Consider the following 17520-nt stretch of genomic DNA (forward strand, 5'->3'; position numbering starts at 1 on the left):
TCAGGCAGAATTGAAGTTGAACAACTTGGGGCTTACTTGGGCTTGGCTTAAATCATCAATTTGACCATGGATGGGCTCCAGTTTGGCGCTATAATTATTGCTGCATTAGGCACTATTTACCTCACGGGTAAAAGTGGTATGATGATGCGGTAAGTAATTTACTAAGCTTAGTAAACTGGTTGCCCGAGTCGAAGGGTTTAAGATCCACAGACTTTGTTGGAGGCGGAGCGCAGATTCAGTGCAGCTGCAGCCAGGACCGGGCCGGAGACGTTCGAGTTCGACACCGTACTCCAGCTGCTGATATACCGGTACCACCACCAGAGTCGGGGGCCTGTTGCATGACGAGATGAGCGATACGTAGGAACGTCCTAGGACCATTCTTCCGAGATAGGAAGATTGGCGACAAATCAGCGCTTTCCGTTTCACGAAGGCAATTTTGTCTTCCAAGTCCGCGACATTGTTTGACATCGATATTATCTGAAAAATATTTAGTCTTCATCGTCACCTGAACCTTTTATTTCGGAATGACGACTTTTCATAAAATCATTTATTTCAATAAAAGGAGATCAAATGATGTTTTATTTATTACTGATTGTAGAATTGATGTATGGAGCTTACTTTATGAGGTAAAAAGAGAAAAAACCTCAAAGATTCACAAACATAACTGAATAAAATCGAATTTTTCATTATTTCCCTTATTTAGAACACGATGTCCTTTTAGAGACACCTTTCATTGATATTTCAACGAAAGAGACCCTTGTCCGGTATAAAATTGATTTGACGAAGTAATTTCAACATTTTATTAGTTCAATATTTTGTATTTTTATAGAATACTTACATTAAATTGTAATTTTGCAAATTATGCGTTAATATGTTATTTGTTGAGGTAAATATAGGGTTTGAATGGAGTAAACAATATCAACAGTGTCTGATTGTACGAGACTAAAAGGGAAAATATGAGAGGCTGCGTGTGAAAAATCTAATTTATTTATTTGATTTGTCAGATATAACGCAAGAAATACGAGTGTTTATAGAGTACCTCAGATGCATGATGAGTAACCGAAGACAAGGAAAATATGAACATTGCTGCAAACATGGCCAAGTAAATAAAGTAGTGCTTTGCAATAATAACTAAAACATAGAAAAAGTTGTGCAATCCACAATGGAGAAAATAGTATTAACAGGAACAATGCTAAAAATTACAACGATCATATTAACGTTGGTCATATCTAAAGTTGATCACTTAATTTTTTTGAAGTTTATATAAGGTTTAAGAATATACAAAATATATATGTACAATATTTCAAAGTTAAGTAAGGGAGGAGTAGAGACTACCGTGATCCTTTTAACATGACAGAGGAGCCGAAAGGGGCCACCCTACGATTTAAAATGTGCTTCTTTGTATGGATTTTCCATAATATTTTATTTGATGAACTTATCTTCATTAATTTTTGTAGCGATTGTGATGGATTCGTTAGCTAAGCCTAATCTGTATCTTAGAATGAGCTATTTTGATACTGCAGATTTTTGTTTTGTGTCACTGTTTCACATCTCAAGTTATCCCAAATCCAAGAATTAATTTTCATTGATTAAAATTAATCTCATCAAAAAATAATGTTTAACATCTTAGTTTTGTATCGTTTTTTTTCTTTGTTTTTTGCTTAACGCTATAAACATGCCTTTTTTCCTTATATTATTTCTTTTAAAGAAGTTTGTTTTCATGTTGTTGAATTATTTATGAGAAAGCATGAGGGGTCAGAGAGATAGTGTCGCCCATTTCGATAGTTCAAGTTTATTTTTTTATGGAAAAGGGGTGGGGATATAGGACAGAGGGAGAATAAAAGAAAACATATTTAAAAATATTTGGGCCTACATTACCCCGGAGAAGTTAAAATGACATCCGTTTTTGGTCGTCTAGTCGACGTGAAATTGATGACAACTAGCCCCCATATAAAAGATAACTTGGCGCCATCCCAGATAAAATCCATCATCAACCCCCTAAAAATATGTTTAAAGGTGATATGTCAGAGTGGCTTGCCGTAAACGCGTTTTCTCTCAATGCCGACGGTGGCGGGCGGTGTGCAAAGAAGATCATGCCTACGTAGGACATGTCTGGAGGTGTCTTTCCAAGGACCATTCTTCGTATCGCTCAAATCGGCTTTGTGAAACAGTTGAGCGATATCTCGTTCTTACGTAGAATGGTTCCACGAAAGACCATTTCATGCAACAGGCCCCGGACTACATCTACAGACCCGGTCCAGTAGGCACTAGGCAGTACTGCCAGACAGCTCGGGCTCGGGCACAGCTCAGGCCAATTGCCATTGGCCACTTGTAATTTAACTTCAAGCAAAGCAATGTCATATCAATGATGAATGCAAAAGTTTTATGTAGATCTAGTATTCTAGAGACTAGATCAAGCTTAAGTTATTTGTATTTTGTTTGTCATGTTTGTTGTGTTGGGATTACCATGTCATGACATGATTTTATTTTTACAGAAAAGATTAAAGAGCCCCATGCCTTATGCCATGCCATGAGTCTGACATGTTTATTATTTTTCAACTGAACTTGAGCCATAAAATTGAAATTAAAAGTTGGAGTTGAACTTGATTGAGAATTTAGGTTCTGAGACTGATGCGTGTATGTCATAGATCTGGATGGGTGAAAGTTAAATCTGCTAGGTTTGAAGAAAATAAAAGAATAACATGACAAGTTATGCTAATTGCTATGCATATGATTATGAATTGTTAAAAGTTTTTGTTTTGTGACGTGACGTCACATACAAGCAGGCGAAGCAGCTCTATTAATAAATTCCACAAAATTGTAAACTAATTAATTTTCTTAATAAATTTCAATTGATTTTGAAATTTTTAGGTGCATTGGTATTTGCCGAAGTTTCATCATAGAAAATGATTTTTTTGATATTTCATTAACCCTTTGCATGCTGATGTTGCAATCTTGCACATTCATACAGTTACATTCAACAATCGTAATAATTAGTTTTAGCTGCTCATATATGACTTCACAAATTAAAAACTTAACATGCTGGGTAGATTTATCTCTCATTCTTCGAATGATTTTCATCATCCTTTACCAGGCATTAACAAACTTGTTGTCAAGATATGACTGTATTTATTGTATGTATCATGTGATAATGAGTTTATAATTGTGTAATTATAACTGTATTAATTATAAGACTGTTCATATTATGTGTTATATGAAATGTTATTATTGCAAATGTATAACATTCTGTTATGTATTTGTTTATTTCTATATGTATCATCTATGTTATTGTATGTTCTATAATGTAGTAGTAAACATTCCAAAGTTATGAATGTAATTCATAAGAAGGAAATAGAAAGCTTCCGGTGGAAGGTTTTCCCAGTAATTATGACGATGGTCAAACGTCATACAGGTACCACTTGTGAGTCAGGGTTTCTTAGCTTTTATCCATTTATCCCTGAATAGGAAGCCTCATGACCATAAAAGGAGAAAGGCTCAACATCAATGAGGTAAAACGTAAACATTTACCGTTAGATGGGTCAGACACTTTCCAAGAAGAATCAGAGTTCTGTTTCTGACCATTTCCGGTGGTAGAGAGTAAATAGCTCTTAACAAATCAAATGCAAGGGACAGAATGAGTGACCCAGCATTAGCCAATGATATTTAGAGGGGCGTATACTTCAGAAAACTTTCCAAGAATATCAGAGTTCCAAACTCTTGACCATTAGATCTATGGGATAAAATTACTATAAATTTAGCTAAAATTTTATTCTAAATCAGAAGCTGCTGTAATTCAACAGAGATACTACTTGTTAGAGATACTGCACAAAAGTATTACAAGTTTTCATCAGAATACTATATTCAGCTCTCTGTGAATACAACAAGGTGTTGTTAAGGACAACCTGATAGTCCGGGTCTTGGGATTCCACATTGGCAAAATTGGAATCGTTATAAATCAGTAAACACCAACGAGAAGTTGGTGTTTAGATTTATGATCTGTAACTGGAGTTAAAGAGACGGGGACGGAATCATTGGTCTAGGTCTATATCCAGGAGACAGGAGCTGACGTCAGACAGATAGTCATCGTCAGGGAACTCAAGTGTGAAACGAAGAATCAAATAAAGAAGAAGAAGAATAAGGGCTATTCCACGGTTACTCACGTTACATTTGGAGACACCTTGACTCATACTTGGAGCTGTAACTCCATTATTATTGATAGGAACTAAACATCTCCGTATCACAACAAAGTACACAGTCTGACTATCCTTTGTATAAAAACAAAACTTGGGAAATTCTATTATGCTCCTGGCAAATCTTTGGAATGTGTCGGTTACTCACGTTACAGATTTGTCCCAACCTGTGGAATTGCCCACAAGCTAAGCATCGTCATTATCATTGAATTGTAGAAATTGTTAATATTTCATATGTTTATACTTCGTTCATAATCTGTAACCCTTGTTAGAATAGTTTGTTGTAATAAAGGTTTTCATAAACCTAATTACTGGTGTGAATTGGTATTCTGGCTCAACAAGTTTACAAGAGTCTGTGGGGTGGAATAACACTGCAGTTAAACGATCCCATCACAAGGTGGATCAAGTTCAAATTGAAAGTAGACCCTATGACACTTGTCAGCAGGGTGATCTTCCCCTTTATTTACTTTTGTTTACCTTTACAGATCTATGTTATGTGCTTCATAAACTTAAACTAAGACAACAGTCAAATCCCTTCTAAAGTAGAGAACTCAATAGTTTTTTTTTTTCATTTCATTTTAACAAGTCAACAGAGGTATTAAGGGCTGAAAATTAAATCTAAATAAAGAGTAAAATTCACCAAGCAAAACGCTGAAAACTTTGTAAATATCTAATCTAACTATTAGATAAAAGGTCAGCAATATTTTATGAAAACTGTTAGATACACACCTTCATAAATATTCATTTGATGGGCTGATGAGCTTTCCTTTTTCTGTATTACAAGAAATAATTACTTGCTAATATAAGTTGTACATGTAGCATTTTGACTGTAATGAAAAATAGATTTGACCATGCATGTGATGAATTCCACAACACAAGTAGTTTCAATATCATACTTTCTCTGTATTATTTATTTTGTAATTATCTATGTTATTGTTTGAATATTTTTGTGTCTTTATTACCTTGTGAATACATCGCAATTCGGCATTAGCCGCGATGATGTTTTGATTTTTATCAATAAACCATTTATCTATCTATCTACATGTATAGCACATAATTTCCACTTCTCAACTTCTTTTTTACTGGAATACCAGATTCTGATTTTTGAAAGATAAATATAAATCCTGCTTTTATTACTCAGCCGTACTAATTGCATGTACATTAATAATTCCAAAGACTTTTATTTCTCTTCAAACGTAGAAAACTTCAAGAAATAGCTACAGGCAAGGCAGGGTGTGTGCCGGCCGAAGACCTGGGTTTTGTCACCATACACTACTTCGCTGGTCGAGGTCGAGCAGAAGCTATTCGACTCCTGCTGAAGCAAGCCAATGTACCTTATAATCAGACAGACTTCACCCGAGAAACTTGGCCTGAAGCCAAGAAAGCAGGAGTAGAACAAGGCCTATACACATATGGACAAGGTAATTTCATATTTTTCCTCCCCCACGGCTTACCTCCATTCAGCATTAAAATGTTTTGATATTTTTTGGAACTCATATGAAGGGTATAAGGTGCAATGTGAACATGTTATTCTCAGAAGATCTTTGTTATTTTATTGTCATTTTTTTTATATGGTTAACCTTGATGTGTCTCTGATTTCAAAATGATTAAAGATGTTGGGGAGAAGAAATGTTTATTATCATCTACTTGTAATGTAGTCTTCCAATGAGCACTGGTCAGGTTAACCTTTGGAAGAAAATAAAATTCTGTTAATTATAGATTCCTTCTATCATAATGGGAAATTTTCTTTTAAAAAGGAGATTGTGACCAACCATCCTAAAGCCAACAATAAGTTGCCCAAATTGAATTTTGAGATTTTCATTGAGCTTGAAAACCTCATCCTAAGCTTTGAAATAATAACTTATCAAATTGAGGAAGAATAACCCATTAAGTACTTTATTAAATGTACAAGAAATCCATTGATGATTCAAAGAATAAGGTGAAATGAAGGTTTGAAGTTTTGGGTTCACTCAAGCATGAGATGTTTACACTGTGTAAACAAATTTTTGGAATTACTCCTATGTGTTTAAGATCGCATGCTCGATCTTTAATTGAAAATCATGAGTCAGAAAAAATTGGAACTTCAAACCTGTCATCTACTGCTTGCCGGGCAACAACTCAGCCACCAGGCTATTCTGGTTCACGGCTAAGTCACGATGAACAAATATTCTCACCTCTTCTAAGACTTATTATGAAAATGCAAGCCGTGGACAATAGATAGTAAATAAAGAGGCTTTAACTAGAGGTTAATATGAAAATGATTTGTGAACAAATTTTTGGCATCACTCCTATTTGTTTGATATTTTTAAAAATTGCCTCAACAAATGAGAATATGAAACCTATGTATTTGTATTTTTTAAAAATTGCCTCAACATGAGAATAGACACCATGTAGAAATGACTAGGACTTAATAATTCATGTGAAATGACTCTACTTAATTACCTTCACAATTATTATTACTCTGGTTATTATACGATGTTTACCACTGTATTATATCGATGTGAAACTACCAAGCAGTCTGGAAGAAGCAGTCTGGAAGAACATATCAAAGAAACAATTGTATCTCTTATTTTATTTAGCATTACAACTTCAAATTTGACAGTATCAAGGAGAATTGTTCTTTGTGATAAGCTAACTTACTTTTTGAAGATCAAATTTCTGTTTGGGTTTTTTACAAAGAATCCTCCCTTGCAATTTATTGTTGATTTTATGGCAATTCACATTCGATAGTAATGAATAAGGTCAACCCCCCCCCCCCCCCCTTATATCAGATGAATAAGGATAATCACAAGCATAACAGTTGAAAATTTCTTTGAATAGGATGCTAAGTTATAGATTAGAGTATTTTGAAGACATGAATATTTCAACTTTCTGGCAAGAGTAATGGTACAACCCTAGCAGTTGGTTTGAGATAAAGGAGTTAGATTATCAAGTTTCAAAAACTAATTTTGTGCACTTCAGTTAAACCAAATTACTCAAAATTTGACGCTTTTTGAAAATTACACAAATAAAATATTCTCTCTTTGTACATGTACTTGAAAAAAATATGTAAAATTTGTCTATGTTGTCTATGTCTGTGTATTATTAGATTGTCAAATTTTGACAGTTTTGATGGTTGGCCATTACAACAAGACCTATATCTTGACAGTGAGAGGATTTTGCTTATTTCGCCTTTGGGGGGAGGTGGTTTTCAGCTCTTTTGATTACAACTTTGTCAACACTCTTCAGCTTTTTCAGCTATTTTGGTTTGTGATCACTTACACCCCCCACTAACAGAAATCAAACATTTAGGGACAGTGATTTTCCGCGATCGCGGAAAACGGACGGAATTCACGGAAAAGGCCTTTTGAAACGGAAAGTGGCATTTCAAACGGAAAATCACGGAAAACGTATTTTCCCTCAAAATACACAGAATAGCAACAGAAATTACTCCGAAATAACAACAAAATGAGAATATTAAATGGCCACAAAACCCCAGAAAACACGATCTCACTTCGCTACAATCATGACAATTCACACATCGTGATTGCTCTCGACATCAGCACACTCGATAGTACCCGCGATCGTACCCAGCCGGCCGGGTTGAGCTTCACATCGCTCAACTGCACGGTCGTGTGTTGTTGCCCTCTACGTTTGAAGATGTAACAGCACGATATCGTGGTCTTAAAATCCAAGATGGCGGACTGGCGAAAGTCGTTGACTGATGATAACGATGTCCAAAAAACCCCAAAATTATCGATGAAATTTAATTTCACCGTAAAATAATGCTAATTATGTGAAAGGTGAGGATGTATGCATGCTAAATCAGTTTGAAAAATTATTGAATACACCAGCATAGATCCGATTAGAACGGATTCTATTGTGTTGTTGGTACAGTAGCAGATACAAATTTTGGCCAGTGCGAGTGTATGCGCGCGCTTTGATTTTGCTATTCAATGTGTAAACGGAATTGTCACTTTTCCCTGTGTACAACGTCTATGGGGAAACGGAATTTCCGTTTTCTGACGTGCTGAAACGGAATTCGTGATTTTCTGAAACGGAAAAGGCCATTTTTTGAAACGGAAAATCACTGTCCCTAAACATTGTCTCTTATATCTCTGTTTCCTATGTAGTACCTGCTATTGTGACATCATCAGGTGTATCTATGGTCCAGCAGCAAGCCATCCTTCATTACATTGGTAGGGCTACAGGAATGGATTGTGACTGTGAAGATCTCCATCGCTGTGAGGTTCTGGCTCAAGGAGTTGGTAAGTTGGATCCCCACATTGCACTAGGGCTTGGGGCGATTTCGCCCTCACCCCCCCCCCCCCCCTCCTATTCTACAGGCACAGGCCCTCATTGGAACTTTGATCAACAAATGTGCCTCCATGCAAAGACTAGCACATACAAAACTTGCTGTTCAGTACACAAGGCATGAGTAGGCTGCACATTCAGACCCTTGACTTGAGTGAAGGGTTTGCCCAGCAGACTAACCCCCCCCCCTCCCTGATTCTCGGAAGAGCTGTTAAAATACAAAGAAAAGTCCCAGAAAATCCTCATTCACCTCCATGTTAAAGCTTATCCAATATTGCAGATTCAGGCAGTAGGTTGTAAAAGGTCACTTTGTGTCATTCCCTTTCTTACTCAATTTGTTTTCTCCCCCCCCCCCCCCCCATTATGGCAGCATTATTTTCTTGCTCCATTTGCATGTCCCTGAATCAACTACTAAAGTTCTTATTTTATTTCAATATCTTTCAGAGGACGCTCGCAGCAAGTTATCAAAGATGATCTATGACCCGTCTTTTTCGCTTGCCATGAGAAATGAATACTTGAGGGAGATAGCTCCGCTTTGGCTGGGATACTTTGAGAAGATAGCTCCCTCGATACCCTCCCAGGTAAATCATGTTGATTCGACGACAATCTGTAAAGTGTGTGCCTATTAACATATACTGACAACTTCAAAAAAAAACTTGATTAAATAAAAACATAAATACTTCTACTATTAATTATTTGTAAGGCACTTGAAACTGTTGTTTCTGATTGTAAATTTCTGTCTACAAAATACAAATTGATAATTAGAATCTACAATTAAAAGTCTAATCAATTAAGCTCAACAAAAACCAATGGCGAACATTCATTTGATCATGCAGCCCCTGGTTTATAGAAAAAACTCCTGAAAATAATTGTTTCTGTTGAAAAATTCAAAACGGTTCTTAACCCTATCTAGGCCGGGGTATTTGGGGAGTTCCTATGGCCGGGGGGGGCCTCCCAGGCCCCCCCCCCTAAGATCTCGGCCGTCGACCGCGCGATCGCGCCGAAAATTGGCAGGCGGGTTGTCTGGGACATAATCTACAAGATTGTATAGTAATTTATTTCATGTGAATCGCTATTAAGCGATTATGCTAATTTATGCGTAATTAGTATGCAAAATCATACTTTTTCCTCTAACTCCCTAAATAAAGCTCCAAATGTACTAATTTTTGGTATAGAAACTCTTTGTGGTGTCCTTAGCAAGAGTACATGAAAAAAATTGTGATATCAAATCATTTTCTTATGTATTATATTGTTTTTTGCAATTTCTTATGTATTTCTTTGTTTTTTTGACCTTTTGTTTTTCATTGTTTTTTCAATGAAATTTGTTGAGGACTCTTCTGTGATCATAAAAATCATAAAATGAATACATTTAGACTAGCAAAACTAAAAATAATCATACATTTATGAATTTTGGTTGAAAACACAATTTGCATTGACTTTGTACACGAAATCACGTTTTTGAGCAATTTTCGGTCTGACATGCACTTACATAATGTTGCGTAATTTCGGAACCATGTACCCGGGTGATGCAAAATTGGTCTCAAAAGTTGCGCAAGACTTGAAAGTAAAAACTCAGCGAGCGGTGTGGTCAAAAAATTTTGCACGCGCGATTTGTTGAGGGGGGGCCTCCGAGGCCCCCCCCCCGCCTAGATAGGGTTAAAACCTACAACTCAACAAAATGAACTCACTAACATATTTGTTAATGTGTTATGCGCTATATGAAAACTTGCTATTATTATACAATTAATGCACATTTATGAGTGTGTTATGACGATGCAGCACACTCGAGGGCATTTACAATTATGCGAAAGCAAGAGGCGCTTGCGCCGAGTGCTTTTGCATAATATTGTGAATGCCCGAGAGTTGCTCGCATCGTCACTAACATCACGAATCTTAAAATGTGCATTAATTGTTTTATAAAACGGGTCGGCAAAATGAATTTTTCATGGAAATCTTGTTCAAATCCCTCCAACTTGTGTGCGATCAAAATACACAGTGCTGTACGATCGCACAGTACAGACGATCGAGATCACAAGACTGCCAATTATGACATCACAGGCGTATCTACTATGCGCGCCTAAGTAAGCGCATCAAAATCCTAGCCAGCCTCTTTTACTGAACGCGTATCAGTTTTTACGTGCTATTGGAACTAATGCTGCACAAAAATTGCACAGTGCTGCACAAAAAATGCACAGTGCTGCACGAAAAATGCACGACTTGAAGGTTGCGCATAATTAAAGCATAAACACGTGACTTGAATACGCACTCACTATTGGCTACATCCTTGAACCCGTTTTATTATAAAGGAATAAAACAAAGAAATAATCAGGAAATGCGTAGCACCATGTATAAAAACTCCCAACTGGTATACACTTATGTACTTTTAGCATACTGTAAGAAAAGAAGGTGAAGAAAATATACAGACTGGACAGTTAGATTAGAAAAAATGCAAAATTAGCTATTGTATTAAATACATGAATGAGGTCCTAGGATTATGGTAGATAAAATGTGTCAAACAGAAAAGGAAAACAATATCACCACAGAATTATTCAATGATCCTTGTTGTCTCCTATCTCCAGCAAAATGGATATTTTGTATCTCATCGACTGACCTGGGTGGATTTCCTCATCTTTGACCTCCTCGACACCAATGTTGAATTTGGCATGCTGGATATAGGGCGCCCTCCTGTGGCCATCTTGGCAGAGTTCCCGAAACTCAACTCCTACTACAACCACATGAAGGCATTACCAAGTATTGGAAATTATCACAGGAGTTCTGAGAGGCCTCCTTTTAAGATACCATACATGCCTAAACCTGAATCGAATGCCAAACAGATGTGAATTTAAGCGTGTTTGTCTGAAATATGAAGTACTATTCATTTTATTTTAGCCAACAATCCAATGTACGTACTTGTAGCTATGGTGGAATATTTAGTGTGAAAGTTACATGAAATGTAAAATTGGTTGTATAGAGTAGCCCAAGGCTTGTTTTTGAAAACAGGATCTGAAAATTATCTAGTTACTGTCTTTATTGTGAGAAAGACATTCCTCATGAACAAAAAACATACTGAATTACGTAATAAAAAATCTAATTTGGGATTTTAAAATTCATTTTCACAAATTCATTACACAATTAGTGTAATGTTTAAACATTTTAGCTTTCCATGTTTGAACTTCAAAGATGACTTGTCTCCTGACTGTGGAGCATTTAAGTGCATAAAACATATCTTTTGTGTTGGATCATTCGGATATTATGAAATTCATCTGAAATATGAATAGAATTTAACTGACCCTATTCTGTGCCGCCAGAAGGAGTTTGTAAGTACCCTTGCATTATTTTAGTTGCTTGCTTCAAGTCACAGTTGGTACTAAGCCTGAATTGTTTACCTCGACAGCCAATCACTGCTTGTCGTTTAGCGTCCATTGTCTCTTTTAGGCCTATTATATATTGTTTCGTTCTTGTCATTCATGCAATTTTACTCCAATGAGTGCATGTGGAAAAGATTCAGTATGTCCATTTTTAAGGCTATTTTATGATTCTGCAGTACCAAAATTTATTTATTGAATAGAATTTAGTAGAAATAAGTGGATTCAAATATGTAAGCTTTATCCTTCTACACAGAGTCATCTTTCAGGAGAGAAAACTTTTAACTTATTCTGTTTTGTGTAGTTCCCAAGGTTCTGAAGTTGAAGATGGATGTATAAATTATTCACGGTTCATTTTTCAGTCATTTTGAGCTTTCATACTTCTTTTCCTGTACACTGCCAAATGGGTGGAACTCTCACAAAACTTCCTTCTCATTCACCTTCAAACATTATAGTGATATGTAGTAGCAATGTTAATACTTGACAGAAAAGATTATACATTATTTTAGCATAGATTGTTGTTATGGAATTATTCTGTTTAACAGAACCAAGTTCTTACATTAATAACCCTTTATGGGTATGATCATTTGATTATTTAATTGTAAATGTAAACCAAGTCTTTCAAAAACAGGAGGAATTCTTCCTTTGTAAAAAGATAGGACAGCAAATTGTGATACATAAAGATATATATTCTAAATTAAAAATTCAAACAAGTTGAATATTATTTAGCTATTTGATCAAAGAGCAATAAAACCTATGAATACAATCAACTGGTTATTTCAGTGGCTGAGGTCTCAAAGGGTTTATTATCATGTTATGGTTCAACCTGTTCTATCAAGGAGGCTAACCCCCCCCCCCAAAAAAAAAAGGAAACGAATAAATTCTTGAATAGATAATTAACTTAATATCTAAAAGGATAGAAATTAGATAAATGAATAAATAGATATATACTAATTAATTGATTAATTTGTGGATAATTGAATAAAATAATAATTGAGAGAATAAATAATTCACGAATTAGATAAATAAGTTTAAAGTAGGATAAAATGTAAAAAGTTGATTGAATGCCTCTTCCTACTGGGTCCTGTTTCATAAAGACTTGTTATAATAACAAATGCACAATTTCTAAAACAAAGTTACCATCAGCCAATCATATTGAAGGATTTCAGTAGCTTTTAACTGTTATTGCAAATGTGTTATTTGATGAAACCGGTCCCTGGAGGTGGGTGCTGGAAAAATAGCAAATGTTATTTCTTAAATATGACAGGCATAAAGTCCTGGTCACCACCACCGTTTTCTAAACAACCTAGAGGACTGCTGATTTATCAGTTTAAAACAAATCATGTCAATAATGATGTAATCATTGAATTATTATTTTGTACAATCATGCAATATTGATGATTAATTTCTTTGTTATTTATGCTTGAATGAAATAAATATGTGATTATTCATATTTTTACCTCATATCTGCTATGAGTGTAATTGTGATGAGAATCACTTGTGGTCATGTGCATTTTATTATTCAATTTAAAAGAAGGAAAGAAAGATGAAGAGAAAGAAGAACGGAAGAAGAGAAGGAGGAGGAGAAGAAGAAGAAATATAGAAAGAAGGGGGAGGAGGACGGAGAGAAGAAGAAAGAAATAAAAAATTTAAAAAAAGAGAGAGAGGAGGGGGAAAAAAGAAAGAACTCCCATCCCCTCTATGATAACAGTGAGTTAATGGGGTTTTGCATACTTTTATTACAACATAAATTGTGCATGACAACGGTACAGTCTATTTCTCTTCCAGCATTTTTTTTGTCTAAAAATGCAAATAAAAACCAACCAAAATCACCTGGAAACAGCAGAAAAATACTCGGACTAGCGATGTAAATATGAAATATCCCTAAAATTCTAAACGGAATTCATTATTCTATGAAAAGGTTTGTAGCACAATAACTTCACAGAAATGATTTACTTCTGTGTTAAATTAAATCCAAATTATTATACTGAATTTTGTGTGCAAGAAAGTTTTTTAAAAATGTATCAAATGTTTCGTACGGTATTTCTATGCCATCCACTTTAATGGTTTTATAGTTATTACAAATGTGTTTTAAAAACATGTTCATGCATCTGCATTGCGTATTATTTTCAATTTGTCAATATTATTGGTGGGGAATTGATTTGTTTGCCCCAATATTTTCATTAGTGGGCAATTGCCACTCTTCGATCTCTTTCATCTTTGACTTTCTTTTCATAGTTTTATTCCTCGATCTTTTACCCCTCCCTCCCTTCTATTTCTTTCTTTTTTTCAATTCTTTGACTGATGGTGCATGATTCGGCTTTATTATGCACAAATAAATTAGGCCTATGTCCTCCCCCCCCCGCGATTTTTTCCCCGTCAGGAAATATGAATTAGTCTATGAGAATGACGGTATAATAGGTTGGGGTTTTTTCTTCAATATTCATGGCGACACGAATCATCAGGGGTGATTTACGACCCATGGATCAGCTTGATTTCTGTGTTTCTTGGACGCAGTTTCGAGTGTCGCCCCCTCCCTATTTTTTTATTGAAAATCGAGAGAAGACTCTGAAAAAAATATGTCCAAGGTTTGTTCACTAAAGTCTGATTTAGACCTTCCAAAACAGCCGGATGCACACTATATACTGACGGATAAGAAAGATTAATCCCAGCACCCCCCCCCCTCCCCCGGCCCCCTGCTCATCATCTCACTCCGCACTTCCTCTCTAGCTCCTCCGTTATTCTGTCCGTCTCTCTCTGTCTCTCTTCTTCCATTCATTTTAATTTTCTTTGGAACCTAAGTATGGCTATATACTTCTCAAAAAAATTGTACTAATCAAAATAAAGAAATCTAGTCCAAGAAGTAGGCCTATTCTGTGTCTTCGATTTTGATTCAGTTTTGAAGAGTAAGTTTGATAGCCCAGCATTTTGCCATTAGCAGTTTCCATTATGGCCTTTTAATTTTTCCCGTTGTCTGTTATTTTATTCGAATATGGATTTTTTTTTACTGCGTGCAAATAATGGGAAATGTATTTCCATATACTGTGATTCAAACTATAAATCAAATAATGTAAAATGAAATAATCCATGTTATAAACAATATAGTCACAATACATAATAAATATAAAATAACGATGTGAGCGAAAACTTCACTTTTTAATAATAACAAGAGCGTTAAACGCAAGAGACCACCATCGTGAGCTGTTATTGAAATTAATGGCGGCCTTATAAAAAAATAGGTAAATACGAAATTTGAAACAAAAACAACAGCGAACTATGAAATAAAATGTGATTTGCCTGATTTTTTTTTTTTTTTGGGGGGGGGGGCATAAAAAAATAATAAAGTGCGGATGGACCGTTGGGGAGAAACTCCTCCAAGGAGATGTTTTGGGAGGGAGATGTCCAATAAACCTGAGATAGGGAAGTTTTTTAATGTAGGCATGTTATGCCTCTGTATTCAGTTCTAGGTTTTTCCTCCTCAAGATGGCTGGCTCACTTCCTGGAACAGCTAGGCTTTCGTAGTCATATTTTATTGGCTCATTTTTCCAGCATCTATCCAGGGCAGCTTCAAAACTGATCAAGATTATTTTTTCTTGAATTGATCGAGTAGTGCTAATTGGGGGTACGCAAAGCATTTAACAAATGAAAACATGTCGACTTCCCGCCGCTTGAAGAGACTGAGGGATGATTTTTATGATAATGTTTTGTATTGCCCTTTTTGATTGGCAAAAACATAATCTGTTGGATTTTTTTTCATCAAGGCCTATATATATACAAAAACATTCGGCGATTTAGTAGGCATATGAACCATTAAAGGCCCATACAGTGCGTCCCAGAATAAACGAAACCGAGATTTAGCATAAATAGAATAAATAAATGACCTACCAATTTAAAGCTTAGAATCTCCTCTTTCATCTGATATTACTTAGCTTATTTCTTATTCACGCATGAGTGAGCAAAAACAATTTGAAGAAAGGATACCAAAAACTCATTTGGCGAGGGGTATCTGGGTTTCAAAAAGAAAACCACATTTCTGAAAAGTTCAATATCTGCTCTTTAATTTGGTACCTCAATTACAGAAAATGGTCAAGAAATAAAAAAAGTTCTGGTCATTTGAAATAAGGCTTGTATTTCCATAATTTCATGAGATAAACGTGTTTTCACCGGTTTCCCACAGAAGCTTTCGCATGGTGAACAAAAGATTTAATGCATGGCTGATCGTCAACAAAACGGAGTGTTGAGTGAGTTTGAAAGCCAGCCTGGAGAACCTCTTCATTTTATGAAATTATTGAAATTCAAGCCTTATTTCAAATGACCAGAACTTTAATTTCTTGACCATTTTCTGTAATTTAGGTATCAATTTAAAGAGGAGATATTGAACTTTTCAAAAATGTGGTTTTCTTTTTGATACCCAGATACCCCCCGCCAAATGAGTTTTTGATATCCTTTCTTCAAATTGTATATGCTCACTCATGCGTGAATGAGAAGTAATCTAAATATATCAGATGAAAGAGGAGATTCTAAGCTTTAAATTGGTAGGTCATGATTAAGTAATGATAAATGATCGCTAAATTTCGGTTTCGTTTTTTTCTAGGAAGCACTGTATATTTGTTTTCAGTTCTTCAGCATGATTGCCTACCGCCTCTCTAAAAAATGGAACATTATTTAAGAAGCATATTCAGCAATGGCCTACAAAATAATTATATAGGATCTGGCCTTTGATTGAGCACTAGCTCGAATGCTTGCAAAGGAAAATCACTATATCTTGTTCAGATTGATTTCATTGATTCCACCTCACTCCAGATGATCCCCCTCTCTCTCTTTCCTTCGCTTCTCCCCACTCTCCGTCTCTTTATTTATCCCCCTTGATCTCTCCGTCTCTGTACCGCTCTACTAATGTACTTTTTAAATATATATCAGCCAAGTGTCCTGACTCGTATTGTTGTATTTTGTTCTCGTTTTGTTATCTCTGATAGGTCTGTTATTTTCTTTTGCTTATCTTTTTTATTTGTTTTTGTATTGTTTTGTCATCTTGTGCTGAATTATGATTATTTTCATCCCAACAGACTATTCATACTTGTGTTCTAGCTTTCTTGCATAATTTCGTATTTTCTTTGTTTGTTTATGATAACAAAAAATATGTCAGACAATGCAGGCTGGGATTGTGGAAACACTCCCTTTCCCACCCTCGAAACTCTCCCATATGGGACGACCTCTGTTATACTGATTCATGCAATGTAGTTATTTTAACACAGTTTACTGTTCAAATACATTTTTTAGCAGCTTCAAATGGTAATTGGATGTTTTGAGTTTGGTGAAAGTACCTTATTTTGTTTTTTTCTTGAAAATTTTAAAGATTGATTTGAATTCTTTTTACACCCATCCAACAATGAATGAATGAATGAATGAATCAATCAATCAATCAATCAATCAATCAGTCAGTCAGTCAGTCAATCAGTCAGTCAGTCAGTCAGTCGATCGATCGATCGATCGATCAATCAATCAATCAATCAATCAATCAATCAATCAGTCAGTCAGTCAATCAATCAATCAATCAATCAAATCAATAAAAAACCTATAGAAATTTTAGAGTCTGAGTCTGTCTTGCTTTATAACGCAGATGGCGCTATGTAACAATTGCGTGTCATTCATGTGTGTGACTGAGCGAGTTC

General features: G+C 35.5%; 1 protein-coding gene across 1 annotated transcript; it reads left to right on the forward strand.

Annotated features, from left to right (window-relative positions):
- The first annotated feature begins 9 nt into the window (after window positions 1-9).
- LOC121424592 (glutathione S-transferase Mu 1-like) lies at window positions 10-12705 on the forward strand. The gene is made up of 5 exons (XM_041620342.1): window positions 10-149; window positions 5391-5611; window positions 8303-8437; window positions 8928-9064; window positions 11063-12705. Exons 1-5 carry the CDS (start codon window positions 67-69, stop codon window positions 11321-11323), a joined length of 837 nt encoding a protein of 278 aa, XP_041476276.1. The 5' UTR covers window positions 10-66; the 3' UTR covers window positions 11324-12705.
- The last annotated feature ends 4815 nt before the right edge of the window (window positions 12706-17520 follow it).

The sequence above is a fragment of the Lytechinus variegatus genome, chromosome 11, assembly GCF_018143015.1.
Source record: "Lytechinus variegatus isolate NC3 chromosome 11, Lvar_3.0, whole genome shotgun sequence".
Lineage (NCBI taxonomy): Eukaryota > Metazoa > Echinodermata > Echinoidea > Temnopleuroida > Toxopneustidae > Lytechinus > Lytechinus variegatus.